We start from the raw sequence: 15,108 nt of genomic DNA on the forward strand, positions 1-15,108 counted from the left end.
TTTAAATTTTCAACACCAAAAATATTTAATTTTCATGGTCCCCTTTAAATTGCAATAAGTATTTTCCTTATGGCTGGTTTAAATATAGTATTTGGTTAAAAAGGCTTAAAAAATATACTGCGGTTAAAAAAAAAAGACTAAAGTATCTAATAGAAATTTTTAGATTTCTGGGGAGCTGTAAAACGTTTTCTTAGAATTAATTTCTTGCTCTACTAATAGTATGTTGATATTTATATTTACTTTTTATTTTCTAGGTTTTGAGATAATGGGTTCCCAGTTATTGGTTGAGCCTTCATTAAATCAGAATCGGAGGTATGTTTTATACATTTATTTTTTTTCATTTAAAAGTGTTTAAAAAAATATGTAGAAGCATAATAATTTTCCTATTAGCACGTTGAATGCCATGGGGGTCACCTGTGACCGGCACTGAGTTTGTTCGTGGCGCCACGGGGGTCAACTGCGGCTGGCGAAGCCAAGATTATTAGAAATATATAATTCGAATAAATTTTTAATGCTTTTAATTTTTTTATATTGTTACTAAAATGGTTTGACGAAATTTATGCAATGCATACTGAGAAAATCATTTTGGCCTCACGGGCAAGCCATGTAAAATTAGCGTGGCATTCAGCGTGTTTAGGGATTTTCAAAATTTATTTTTTACTGTCAAATTTAAAACTAAATTTTGTGTTTAATACATTTGCAAAAGAGAAAATGTAATCAAAATTAACTAATTCTCAAGTTGTTACTCATAATTGAAAAATTAAATGCAGATCTTACTTTTTTAAAATTAAAATAGCTAATTAGAATTAACTGAAAAAAATTTTGTATTTTGAAATTGTAAGAATGCAATAACGGTGTAATTTTATAAATGCGGCTAGACTACTTGCTTAATGTTAATTTGTGTGTATATAGAATTCAGAATATTTATTTTAGATGATACAAGTTAATCAAATTGGGTAAATACCTAATTTTTACTAATTCTACCTAATCAAAAAAAAAAATTTTCCCCAACAGATTCTCTAACTTTTTATTTATTTTCAAGCATAAAAATAAATTTAAATCAAGCATCCACACCTTATTTTCTGTAGTCTAGCACATGTTAGAGATAGTATGTATTTTAAGCACCATGGTGTTTGGATTTTAAACACAAAGCTTCTAAAATCCAAACTTTAATATAGTCTCTATCTAGCATATTGAACATCTCCTTTGGCTTTCACTACTATGAAATTTTATCGGCTATTGTTACAGTGGAAAACATCAATCTTTTCCTTGATTGGAAAAATGTCACTAATTTTTTATTTATTTATTTATTTATTTATTTTTAATCCCTTAAAGTAGTTTTTTGAAGACTACTGCTTAGAAGAAACGTAAACTCTGGTACAAATTATACTATACTGGAATTGCTTCTCGTTGTTGAAAACATTTTTGATCTAATGATTTAATTTTTATGTATGTGCAATTTTAATGGTTCAAGGAAATGACCTAAAACATACTGTTTATAAATGTACCTATTTTTTTTAACACATTGAAATTGTCTGTAAAAACTAGGTATCTGTCATCTGTTCAGAAGAGGAGCTAATTCAATCTTAATTTCTCTTATTGTGGAATATATCAGCAATTTTTTAAGCTGATCTAAAAGTCTTTTGCTGTATTTATGAAACTGCATGTACTGCAGATTAATCTGCATGTAAAATAATTTCATTTTAAAGACTGAAAATTTTTGAATTCTAAGATATGCATTTTTGCATCTCTTATGTTATGTAAATTCTACAATTTAGATAACTTAAATTTTTAAAAAAATTGCCAATATGTGGGTAATGAAAATCTCAAAATTAAGGCTATTTTGTGATGGATTTTTTTTTTCTTTTAATTTTGAAGAATCCAATTAGAATTTACATTTTTGAATTCTAATTTCACAACTATAATCTATTACAAACCAAGTAATTTCTAAGATTACTTTTTGAAACTTCTTAACCCAGAAATGTATTTAACAGGAATTTTGTATAACTATAAAAATCAATGAAAACTTGAAACAATCTCATTAAATGAATTATAAATTAAATTCAGTATTTTTTTTGTCTTTGTGATTTAGTAAAATTAACTGCTAACCATTGGTAGGTTTTGACGTCAAAAACTCATTTTTGTCACGACGTTTCAAAACCTGTCAGTGTCAAACTTGGGGAGGAGTTTATTATTGGTTATTGGGGACATTTTATTAGAGGTCACGCTTCATAATAGTTTAAATCATACACAATATTTTCATTATAATTAATAAATATCATTAAAAATGTAGCCAAAATTGTAACTGTTAACTGCTTTTTCAAAAAAACAAAAATGGGACTATTTATCTTTTAAGTGTATTCTTTGGAATAATATAACTATTCAGTTAATTGTTATCAATCTAAATACTGATCTTAATTATTTTATGCCGCGATTTAAGCAGATTTTTTAATTAAAAGTAAAACTTAAGTGGTCAGTGATATTCTTTTTGATTTCAATATTTGTAGTTAATGTTTTTATTTACAGTGAGTTCATGAGGCATCTGCAGTCTGTATTTTAAGCTACGAAATCAAGCAAAAACTTACTTTCTCTGAATTAACATAACTTTTTTTTCTCTGCGAATTTGGATTCCTATGATATCAGTGTTTTCACTACAGCGCTAGAATCTCGCATATTTTTTTCTTTTCTCGCATTAAAAAATAATTACCGCGAGAAATTTGCGCATTTTATAAACCAATTTCAAAATTAGCGAATTTCTCGCATTTTGAAAAAAATTTCTCATTGCGTTGCGCCATTTAGAATAAAATCCGTTTCACTTTTCTTAATGGATCTCTCATTATTTTCAACATCTGCCCCATTATCTAGCTTCCCTATTTACCAGTATTGTTCAGAACCTTTAAGAACAACAGAACACCATCCCTCCGAAACACGGAACCTCTTTCAGAAATCATTTCTCTGCAAAAACGAGCTTACCGTAGTTAAGGTTTCTTCATGTAAGACGTTCAAATTTTTTGCGCATTAATGTAAGATGGACAAATTCTTTGTAAGGGCAATATCTTCTACTCCGAAGCGGACACATGAAAATAAAACAAATGTGGGTAGAAACGATCAAAACGAAACAAATACGCATTTCAGCAACCTAATGAGAATAGCTGATGAAAAAGTAGATGTAGAACATTTTCCATATGATGATGCAGCAAAAATATTCAATGCTTTAAAAATTAGAAGATGTTAAAAATGCATTATAATTAAAGAATTAAAGAAATGATTTTTTTTCAAGTCTGTTTTTTTTTTTTTTTTTTTTTTTTTTTTTTTTTTTTTTTTTTTAGAAATTTCACCCTGTTTTTGAGAAAGGGTGAGAAATTCTCACCCATTTTTTTTCTACGATGAAAACACTGTATAGGAAGTAGCCGCAATCTGTGCAATATGATTGTCCCCACTCCTCGGTTGGTTTAATCAGGAGAGCAACCCAAAGTTGGACTAAGTTAATTTTACTTTTTTCGTATTTCGCTCTCAAGGGAATTTGAAGAAAAAAAAATTTATGCAATTATAAAATTCGTTTATGCAAAGATGATTCGATGAGAAAAATAATAATTTTTTATGTAATTTGATTATAGGGAAAAAAAATTTTAATTTGTAAGCTATGCAAATTAAATAAATTTAAAAAATTTAAATTTATATGGCAAAATACAAAATTTGAACGAAATATATTTGGTCAAACAGTTCCTAAGAAATCTAATTTTAATATCTGACTTTTTTAAAATTTAATTTCTCAAGAATTATTCAACCTATTTTGTTCAAATTTTGAATTCAATATCATAGACGTCTAGAATAGATTGCTTTTTCTTAAACAGAATAGTACCATTTCTCTTTTTGGTTCACAGCTCATTGCAATTTGTATAATATACCAAAATTTGTATATTTTTACCCCATTAGTCTATCATAGTATGGTGATTCACCACAGTTACCTTATAAGAATGAGTAAATTTTCTCCAATATTTCTTATTTTAGTTAAATCATTACCGAATGTAATTGAGCATCATTGTCGTCAATAATAGTAAGGGAATTTTTTTACGTTTCTCTTATACGAATTCGAATTAGTACAGTTTCTCTGTTAATTTTTATTTTTAAATTTATTGAATAACGTGAATTCTTGTAAATTCACGTTTTAAAAGTATAACTATGAATAAAATGAACGTGATTTCAAACAACTATAGAAATACTTAGCATATGTACTTAATTTCAAAATGAATATTTTCGTTTTGATAATTTAAAATTGTTATACTCATGTCAATCTCCAATGTACTATTATGAAAACGCAATTCAATAAAAATTTCGACAAATACCCCATTGTACTTGCATATAATTCCGTCGACTATTATCGCCAAATCTGGAAATTTTAGAAATGATTATTTTTATTTCTTTGTATGTAATAAGTTATATTTATATTTTGTCTATTTCTTTATAATCAATTACTACGTAAAAATAAATTTGGAAGATATCAAAATGACCTAAACGCAGTGTTGGCTGTCTTCGACAAATTAAGACATTTCAAGTTCTGTGCACAGTTTACTAATTTTATAAAAGTTATGTGTAGACAGGGGTCTGTCCAGACATTTTGTGAAAGATTCGTTGTTGGAAAATTGTGGAAAAATAACTAATTTGTGAATATAAAATAAGCGTTAAGTCACCTTCTTTCAACCAGGGTCCTGCTTTTGTGAATTTGTGCAAATAGGGTCCTGTCATTGCAAAAACTTTTTTCAATGAGTTTTTAAATTGCAAATTGATACAAGATTATGCTCAACACTGTAAAATTATTATTAAAATAAATTTTAAATTTTCAAAAATGAACAGTAATTGCCGCTACTAAATTAGATGCAACATACAAATATTTGGTTTTTAGTCTGTACTGCTGAAGGCAGAATATTCATTTCGGACGAATAACGGAAGAAGCGTCTGCCGAAGTCAAAACTTGTTCGTTTACATCAGTCTTTCTTTTTTTTTCCCCTGGGAAGCGTTTATTCGATTAACAAAACAATAATAAAGATAAACAAATTTGTGAAGGGTCCGTTAACGGACCCAAATTTCTTCTAAGCAGACCACTGTTCTGTTTCACATACAGATCTGAATATGCACCGATGGACTAATAGTGTCTAGATTTTCTAATATTGATCCTTTATAGGGCCAATATCGACCAACATAGGGCCTATAGTGGTTGAATAATGAATATAAAATATCGGGTGAATCTGACAATTCTATATATGACCCATGTCGGAAGATAACTACCCTTTTAAACATTTTGGAGCCAATATTCGTGAATATTGGTCCTGTGTTTGCTGCTAGGGATATACGCGATAAATGCGAACTTTTCGACAACCACATACCAGCAGAGACCGAAAGATGAATGAGAAAGCTAAAAAGGAAGGTTGGAGAGGGCAAAGGTCCTAGTTTGTGTAGTTTTGGAAACGGAGGGGGGTTTATGCCCATAATTCCGGTACATTTCCAAAAACTAAGGAGTGTGAAGGATGGGGTGTCATATGGCAAGAGGCAGTGGCGAATGATAGTAATTTTTTTTTTGGGGGGGGGGGGCACATTATTTTTTAATCACCAAGGAGCTATGATTTTTTTTTTGCTTTTAGCATGACAGTAACACTGAATATAAAGCCGTCAAAAACTTGGCAACCCTGCTGCTAACCAACTTTTTAATATATTAAGCATACTCTTAAAGCCAAAATGTAAATGCTCTCATTCAACAGAAAAAAAGCCACTTTCTGTATTCGTATAAGGGAGATTTTTTCCTCACACTGGGAAAAGTAAAACTCTTTCTGAAATAGAACCGTTCGAGCATTCTTCCTGCCTAAGATAAAAACATCAAAAGTGAAAGATTAATTCGTCTTATTACCATGGTGCGTAGCATTTTTAAAAAGTGCTTAAAGGTGCTTCTTTTCGATTTTTGTTTTGTAAAAGACCTTAAAGGTGCTTTTTTTCATTTGGTGCTTTTAGAAAGTACTTAATTTTCCTTTTTTTAAAATGAGATTTTTCCTTTACAATGTTTATTTTCGTTACAAATTATGCAAAAAGACAGTTCACATTGTTCTAACGTTTTCACAATTAATTCAACCCCAATCTATTTCGGTGTATTGTCAGTCCGTAGCACGTGAAAACGGCGTTAGTTTTACATGTTTCTAAATATCATGATTTTTGACAATTGTCAAAAACAATGCCAAAAGGTTTTTTTTTTTTTTTTTTGACATGACGGTTAAAACAAGATAAAACCATCAATTGTCAAAAACCTTCCAATCCTGCCTGATTATGATATTTTTTTAAAGTGCTTAAAAATATTTTGGAGTGCTTGGAAAGTGCTTATTTTTTGTTGAATAATTTGGCTACGTACCCTGATTACGCTTCATCTATAGATATTCCTGAAATTTGTCTAAATAGTAATTTTAGTTATTTCCTCCCAATTTGCCCCCTGATTTTAATCAAAATAACAACCAAACTGGCATGTCAAACTTTTAAATATTTATCGTTAGTTAGATTATTTCCAAGTATTTCCGTTTCCCTTTTAATTATTTTACTCTAAAACTGACCTGTTAGTTATAATTGCCCTTTGTTTTCCACATAATTTTTAAGATTCGCCCTTAATTTCGGCGTGACCTTTCCTCACCGCGTTTTTTCTTCCAGGACCCTCTGCTGACATTTACTCAGTTTCTTCGGCATTTCTTCAGCGCAACTTTACTCTTTGTTTGGGGTAAGAAGTGTGGAGGGCGAAACCAACTTTCCAGGCAGTTAGAGAAGTAAAAACTGAACCGCGCGCGCTTCTACGTCCCTGTTGCGTCGATTGCTGACGTCACGTTGTCATGGTAATGACTGGGCCACCTCCAAAATGCCAAACGTCACCGAACCCCGCCGCTGAGGCTCAGATGGCGGACCGACTTGCGCTCGGTAGATCCAACTGTGCCGGATTGATGTGCCGCGGCACCGTGCAAACTATTTAAAAAGTTTGTTTTTAAATTCTAATTGCATATTTGATTTGCATTATCCATAGTTCGGTGCTTTTTTTTAATTCGTGTGTGAATTGTTATCTTCCACAGTGGACACTTCAGATTTAAGGCAGTCACCGTAAGTTGTTTATTTTTTAATTTAAAATAATTTCTTTTAAGCACCATAAAACTTTTAGTAAGATAATTTTGCTAGCAAATATTTCGATTGATTTTTCCATCGATGTGTTTGGTTATTTGCATCGTTTTGTATTAAAAACTAAAACTTTTTCGCCTTTTTTTTAAGTTTGCTTTTATGTGGCATTTAATTAGTTTATTTGCAAGTATCAAATCGCATTGTTAAATGTGCTTTTTATTTAATACTTAAGTTATGTTTTGTCGGAGTTTCCTTTGGTTCTATTTTTTAAACATGTAAGCAGTTGAGGGTAGGGAACACTTTTTTTTCAAAGCTTATCAAAATGTAAGTTTATGGAATAATTAAACTTCTTTAGGCTAGTTTCTAATTGTGTTTTATTAATTTTAATAGCTAATTTCACTTTACGATTGGGTGAGGTTTTTCCTGGTAATGACATCCTTTATGTATAATAGTCACAAGTGCGGAAGTTAAGTATGAAAATAATCAAATCGGTTAGATTGCTTGATGTAACTTTGAGGTGTTTCTGATAATGCTCAACTTTTTTTTTCCGGTAGCAAAGTCTTTGTTCTCAGTCTCCCCTTCCTCAGTAGTGGTGACTTGTATTTTCCCCACTTAAATAAAAAATTGAAACTCCTTGTCGGGTGTACTTTTTTGACAAATGCTCTGACGTATTAGATGGTCACTACGGAACATCTTGCATAAAGTTTTTTTTTTTTTTTTTTTAATAAAACAACTAACAGCGCTTTCAGAAATAATTTAGTCGACACCCATCTGATCTGTTTACGCTGTGTACGTGTATCTAAGAATCCATAAGCATGCTTTTGACAATTTTGTACTAATTTGCAAAGTTACGAAAATCGTGCTGCTACCTACTTATGTGCAACTTTTGCTACTTGGGGGAAAGAAAAAAAAATTTATTAATTAGCTGGAGAAAATAATGAATTTGACTGAGTTATTTTGACTCTTCGTGATCATAATTGTCAGCTTAAACCTGTTAAAGATTGCAGTTTATTCTTAAATATGCTAAGGTTTTCTATAATCACTGCAAAGTGAATACGCTGAATTATTTTTAATTTAATGATCGGATTTTCAGTATTTAATCTCAATCTGGTTCGAGAGCTTAACTCTTTGCTAATTACCGACGTTATTCTAAATTACGAGATAGGACACAAAGCGTATTTTCTCTGAATACGCATACCTTTTTCTCCCGACGTATTTTGATTCTTGACCAATCGTGTGGAGTAGCTGCAATTTGAAGAATATGGGCCACTTAAGTCAAAAGACCCCTTTATGTTTAATTGCTTTTTGCTTAGTTCGCTATAACACTAAACCTTTGTAAGCAAATCGAAAAAATTTTGAAAACTATTATGAAATTCGATAAATCTAAGTTAGTTCAATTTTAATTTTATTTTGAATTGTAAAGTATACCATAATTTTTAAGTATGTAATTTTAAATGGCAGTGCAAAATTAGAGCAAAGATAGTTTGAGTTTCCAAAAAAAATTTTATAAAAAGAATAAAAAATGATTTAAGAATTTGTACTAACTTAGTAAAACAATAGCAAATAATTATTAAATTTTATAATTTTGTGAGAATATTTTTCGATTAGGGCACAACTTTTCAAGTTCAAACGAAGTACGCAAAAAAGTGAAAATTAACATTAAAGGATCCTAACTTTCGTCTACTCGTATTACTACTCCATTGGGACAATAGTGGGCCCTCGTACTATTTATTATAATTGAGCACGTGGAAACCCGATAAAAGTTACGCTTTTTTGCGCACTTAACGCTAGTACAACTTTTCTATTGTTTGTTCTCTAAACTTTTTTGCTTCTGGAAAAAAAATTACATTTGTCTTATGCTCTCCCTAATAAATAAGAAAAATAATTATTTTTTGGAAACGTTGATGCTATCCGGTACTTTGTATCACGTTGTATTTGTAACTCTAAACTTTGAGTTTAGCGCAGTGTAGCTGCACCTGTATTTTGTAATTTTATACTCTTTTACTTTATTTCTTGCTCTGTGAAATGTAACTTGGTGTATTTTGAATGGCTAGTTTTAGTAAAAATGTTTGACATTTTTACTTCTTTTTTTTTTTAAATATGGCCCAGCGGGAGATTCTGCCCACGACTGTTTACTAGGACGATTGCATAAATGAAGTAAAATTCATTGTCTTTTTCTCTCGCAAAATTTATGCTGCTATATCATTGCTTCATGTATTTGCTGATTTGTCTACTTGATTGTCATGAAAAAATTTCGTTGCATTCAACATTTTGGTAAACAATTTGATAAAAGATGATAGTTGAGAAAGACTGAAGTTTTAGGCCTTAGAATAGCAATAAGAAGACTTTATTGTAATAGTGTGCAACGACTTTTGACACTCATGGTTGATTTCAATAATCTGTCAAGAAGAGAAATGAAGGAAGGGACTTAGTAGATATGTTGTCGAAAAAAAACTCATTAAAAAAAATGGCTGATTTTATTTTTAAGGATTAAGATATTTTAGCCGGTGGTCGTCCTCGTGTTCGCATTTGCAACATAAAAGAAGGAAATAAAGTTAAATTATGTTCGTTTTTCACTTTTCTGCATTGATACCAGATCTGTTGTTGTTGCTAATTCCCATCTGGTCTGACGGGGTCAGACCAGATCAATGAATCCGTTGACATTCAGAAAATCCGAAACCAGAATGGGAGAGGAATGAATGTCATTCCAGTCCAGCCCTAAACAGTTCAAGATGTGCTCAGGTGATGCCTGGTTTTGTTGGCATTTAGGGCAAAGAGGAAAGACTTTTTGATTTGCAGAAAATGTGAGACATTTCAGGTGTCCACTGGCCAGTCGGGATAAGCAGGTGTTGGTTCGCCTGTCACCAGGGAGAGATAAAGAGAGTTCTGGTCTTTTTGCTTTATACCAGTAGTGAATAGGTGGAAGCAGCCACTTTTGTTTGTTCTGGGACTTTTGCCTTGCAAACAGTTCAAGGTATGTAAGCTCTGAGGTGGAGGGGACTGGATGGTCTAGTCCCTTCTTTGCAAGAGTGTCAGCCAACTCGTTGCCGTGGATATCGACGTGGGACGGGATCCATTGAAAGTGGACCTCATGCTGTTGGGAAATGAGCTTTACTTTTTGTAAGATCGAAAAACTGGTTTTATCTCCAATGAGGGCCCAATTTTTGAGGTGTTGAATTGAACTACGGCTGTCAGATAGTATCCAAGTATTTCCAAGGTGCCCTTCACTCAAGATTTTCTCTAGTCCCCTGTCGATTGCAATTAGTTCGCTTCGAAAGACGGAGCAGAAATCGGGGTTTCGTTGATGAAGAGTGTAGTTCTCTCGAGGTGTTTCAATAAATACCCCACTGCCAGTCTGTCTATCTATTTTACTGCCATCAGAGAATATTTTGATGTCGTTTGGAGGGATTTTATTGATGATTTCCAGGGACAATTGTCTGAGGAAGTCAGGCACAGTCTTTCTTGTCAAGCATGGTAGGGAGGCTTTCATGGAAACTAACATTGGAAAGATCCAAGCAAGTACTAAGATTGCTATGAAGATAACCTCCCGATGGTGTTCCTGCCTTGACGGGGCGGTGAGGCTTGAGCGCACCAATGACCCGGAGGGCTATGCCGGAGGCAGCTTGCTACTGGTAGGGTCTCCCAAGCCGGACAGGCCGAAGGGTAGGTGCCAGACTAAAAAGAACACCACCAGGAGCCAAGACAGTCTTCTACCTCACGGTGCTCCGGTCTTTGGACAACAGAAGCTGCATACCCCCTCCCATGAATCAGTTGACAAATGATACCAGATCTAAATAAATGTAGCATTTTTCTCTTTTTCCTGTAATTTTGCTTGCTTTTAATCAGCAGATAAATAGATTTCCTTCAAAATTGTAACGATAACGGATAAGGCTACAATTTTTAACTTCCAATAAACAAAATTTTTGTTTTGTTTATGTATTAGTATTTGGCGGGGACTTGGAAATTTTGTCGTTATAGCGGACTTCACGCACTATACCGTACTCGTTACACCGAGCTTTTACTGTACCATTATTTGCTTGTTATTATACTTTTGCCGGTGACGCCCATGACATTCAACGTATTAAAAAAAAATAGTTTAAGACGTCTTTAATTTGTAATTTTAAACTAAAACCCTTTTTAACTCCTTGTCCTGAGACGCCCAAACTCGGTTCAGGCAACGTTAATGTGCCAATTTTGGAATGCTAGACCGGAGCTCTTGTAAGAGAAAAATAGGTGCTTCAATTCCGTAAAGCCCGGGGTCCGTTCGTCTAATTTGTGATATGTAATTTACCATTTTCCCAATAAATGGCAATAACTTGTTTTTAAATTTTCCCGCAAAAAGTTCGGTAGTTTCGCTCTATTTTTCGGATTTTTGGAATTAGTCGGAAAATTAAAAGATTAGTGAAACATAGAATTCATGGCACTTAATATAAGTAATATTGTATTAGTTTAGTTTATTTATCTTAAACTCGATCATTTCATTTATTTTGCTATAATTCGAGCAAAAATCACTCTAATCCACCCGTTAACATTTCTCATGTATGTGAAAACATTAAATATTGTTTCGTTTTAATTTTTTTTTTAAATCTGTTTCTAACATTTTTAATAACGGATAAAGTTAGAGAAAATAAATAACATTTTGCTACATTTTTCTGAAATATATTCCACTGGCAAAGGTTATTTTTGAAGAGAAAAACTCTACTTTTGCCCTGTTTCTTAAAACATTCTTTTTACTACGTTTTCATTTTAACTTTGCTTATGTTTTTGTAAGGGTGATATTTTATGCAAATTTTAATTAACAAGCAATGATTTATCCATATTTCGAATTGCTAGTGTTAACTATTCTAAAACTGCTGGATGACAATAAGTTTAAATAATCCAAATTCACTTTCTTAAAATATTAAAATTAATTTCAAACATTTCCTCCTATAGATCATGATGCGTAGCGTTTTTAAAAAGTGCTTTAAATTTGTTTATTTTCGATACATTTTTTTCCTTTAAAAAGCCCTAAAGGTGCTTTTTTTTGGGGGGGGGGGAGTTTTTAAAAAGTGCTTAATTTTCACTTTTCAAAAATGAGATTTCTTTCTTTACAGTGTCTTTTTTCGCCACGTATTATGCAAAGGCGTGGTTTTCACATTCTATGAAATGTCTTTACAATTCGTTCAAACATTATGCACCGTCGGTCCGTAGCGTATGAAAGTGCCAATCATTGTACATGTTTGATGAAACACTTGCGGGTTCGCATGTGCGTCTACTGAGCTGGGTTTGGTGGGATTCTTGCACTCTCATGTGCAACTCTGCTGCAGTTAGCAAGATATTCTCAATTTCAGGCTTCATTTTTCACCCTCTGAAATTTAACTGAAAATCTCGATCTTTTTAGGGTGGCTACTATAATCAAGAAAAAAGTTCTTTGTCAAAAACTAGTTATTTTGTCATTTTCATGTAAAGTCTAAAAATTATTTTGCAGTTTGTTAATGTATGTAGTCCTTTAAAATATTTTTAATGCTTAAGAAGTGTTTATTTTTTGTTGAAAGATTTTGCTACGCAACCTGTAGATATTTTATTTTTAGCTTCGAAATATTAGACTACTTTTTCAAGCTACCTATACATTTCATTAAAGCTGATTTTCAATATATGAACTAATTTGATTCTAACTAAGTGATTTAAACTATAATATAGTTTAAATCACTATTTGCTAAAAATGCAAAATTGACTTACGAGATATAATCAACATTCGAGTGTTTGTAATGGCGATTTGACTAATAAAAATCTATACCTTTGCAATTGAATTTTTGTGTATTTGATTGATTTCAATGAGAAACTATGCGTTCATAATGAACAAAAACGTTTCTCTACTAATTGAAGGCATATTTGTTTTCAAAACATACTGAATGCTTTAATGTATTTATCAAATTAATTTAGTTCTAAAATATATAACAATTGATAATGAATTATCATAATTCGTTTCATTTATATAATTTTGTTCCAATTTATTCAATTCTAATTTTGTTTAAATGACCAGAAAAAATCTAAGACTACTGACAGACCTATCACTTTTTTTTTTAAAGTTATTTTTTTGTTAAAACAGGTCATTCTTAAATTCTTTTTAAAAAGCGAAATCGAAAATGATAAACATTTTAAAAAATATTTGAAGTTTTACGAGATGTCCTTAATCTAGATATCAAAACAAATATTTTTGAAAAGTTTCATAGTCTGAAAAGAGATATGCTCTCTTTTTTCAGTTATAAAATTAAAATGTATTGCTTGCAGTTAAAATTTAATTATCAACAAAACGTTAATTGCTAACAAACATTCATTTACATTGTTGTGCTTCCTTTTAGTCTTTCAAAACCGCTTAATTTATTAGTGTTAAATTTCGATAATTTTTAGCGTAATTGACGATGTAGTAAGTGTTATGTGGTAGGTGAGCTATTCGCGTAAGCGGAATATATTAATATTTAAGCGAAAATATGAAGTGGAAATACCATTCATCGCTAAAGATGAGTTCGGACTCGCTTTTGGAGGTCCGAGCCTAAACAATTTGAATCTAAGTCCACCAGAGTCCGAGATAAGTGTCGGATGAAGTCCGAATTTCGCTGTCTCGCTGGGAAGCCTTTTTATAATTTAATAAGTTATAAATTTTTATTCTTAATTATACTATACGTTCGTATGAAAGTAGGTGTTCCGCTGCATTCGTTTAATCTTAATGTGGTAGATGAGCTTGTTGCTTATTACACTATTTTTTAAATCTGGTCTCTATATAGCACAATTATAAAAATAAAGCTTTATTTAGCTACACGAATGTTTTTACTTTTTATCGTGGCATTTGTTATGCAGAACAATTAACTGCTGAAAAACCAGCTTTGCACTGGTATGAAGTAGTGAAGAGAATGAGAACCCTTAACTTTTCATCTAGTGCAAAATGCTATTTTTAAGTTCAATTAGTAAACTGAGACAACTAAATATATGAAGAGGCGATTAAAAATTTTAATTTAAATATTTAATTTTTGGAAAAAGAGGCCACTGTTAAAAATGCTATAACTAGCCAGTAACAAAATATTCTAATTTTGCCCTGCACTGACTCTAGACACAAAACTATTGGAAGAATAATTGTGGACTCATTTTCACTTAGTGATGCACACTTAAGGCACAGTTATCCATTACTATTAACATAATTCTTATTTTAACCCAATTCTAAATTATTTTATTTGACATAAAGCCTAGGGCCAGTTTAAATTTTACCCCTGTTTTGTTGTTAGAGTGACCTTATATTTTGAAATATTTTTAAAATAAAAGTTGGGAATCATATGCATATTAAAAATTTTTAGAAGAAGAAATCAAATCTTGTATAATAGAAATCAGTTGCTTAAAATATTTTCATATATCTTTGTACAATTTATTTAAAAGGATTTTGATTCAATTATTCATTGCCAAATATTTTCCAATCTGACAATATTTTTTCTCATTACAATTTTTTTAACCGCATTACAATTTTAAACGAGCCTGTTTTAAAAAATTCTCTCGTTATTTTAAAGTTGCTTGATTTGCGAATGGCAGGTGCATGTCTGCCAACTGGACTGGATTTTACAGTATACTGCTGGATTATGCCGGTTTTTTCTGGTTTGGTTTAATAAAAATCCCGACTTTTGTACATTTTAGAAAATTCCCTAAAATTGAGTTTCCTTAAAGTAAATTCCTATTAAAGTAGAATTTTTGTACAGATTATTGCATGCTTGAATATTTAAATAAGTGTCACTAATGCATACTATAGTAAGCCTCATTTATTATTCAGTTAATTGTCTTTGATGAATTTAATGCATAATATCTTAAGATCATTCAATGTGAAATCATAACTGGAAAATATTTAGTATATATTTTGAAACAATTATCATGAAATTGAGATTTCATAAAATCTACTGGATTTTTTCCTTTCCTTGTTTTTAGCTATGTAGGGTATCCCTTTCTATGGGA

The 15,108-nt window shown here is 31.3% G+C and overlaps 1 protein-coding gene across 4 annotated transcripts in view; it reads left to right on the top strand.

Annotated features, from left to right (window-relative positions):
* The window catches only part of Imp (IGF-II mRNA-binding protein), a 50,086-nt gene that overhangs the window by 17,148 nt on the left and 17,830 nt on the right, over positions 1–15,108 (top strand). For all 4 annotated transcript variants that reach the window (XM_016048154.4, XM_016048153.3, XM_016048152.4 and 1 more), the window contains exon 2: positions 255–312. In XM_016048154.4, coding sequence (XP_015903640.1) covers positions 266–312 — 47 coding nt within the window. In that variant the 5' untranslated portion in view covers positions 255–265. The remainder of the gene's footprint in view (positions 1–254; positions 313–15,108) is intronic.

Source organism: Parasteatoda tepidariorum, chromosome 2, assembly GCF_982258835.1.
Source record: "Parasteatoda tepidariorum strain Cologne lab strain chromosome 2, Ptep-v5.0, whole genome shotgun sequence".
Taxonomy (NCBI): domain Eukaryota; kingdom Metazoa; phylum Arthropoda; class Arachnida; order Araneae; family Theridiidae; genus Parasteatoda; species Parasteatoda tepidariorum.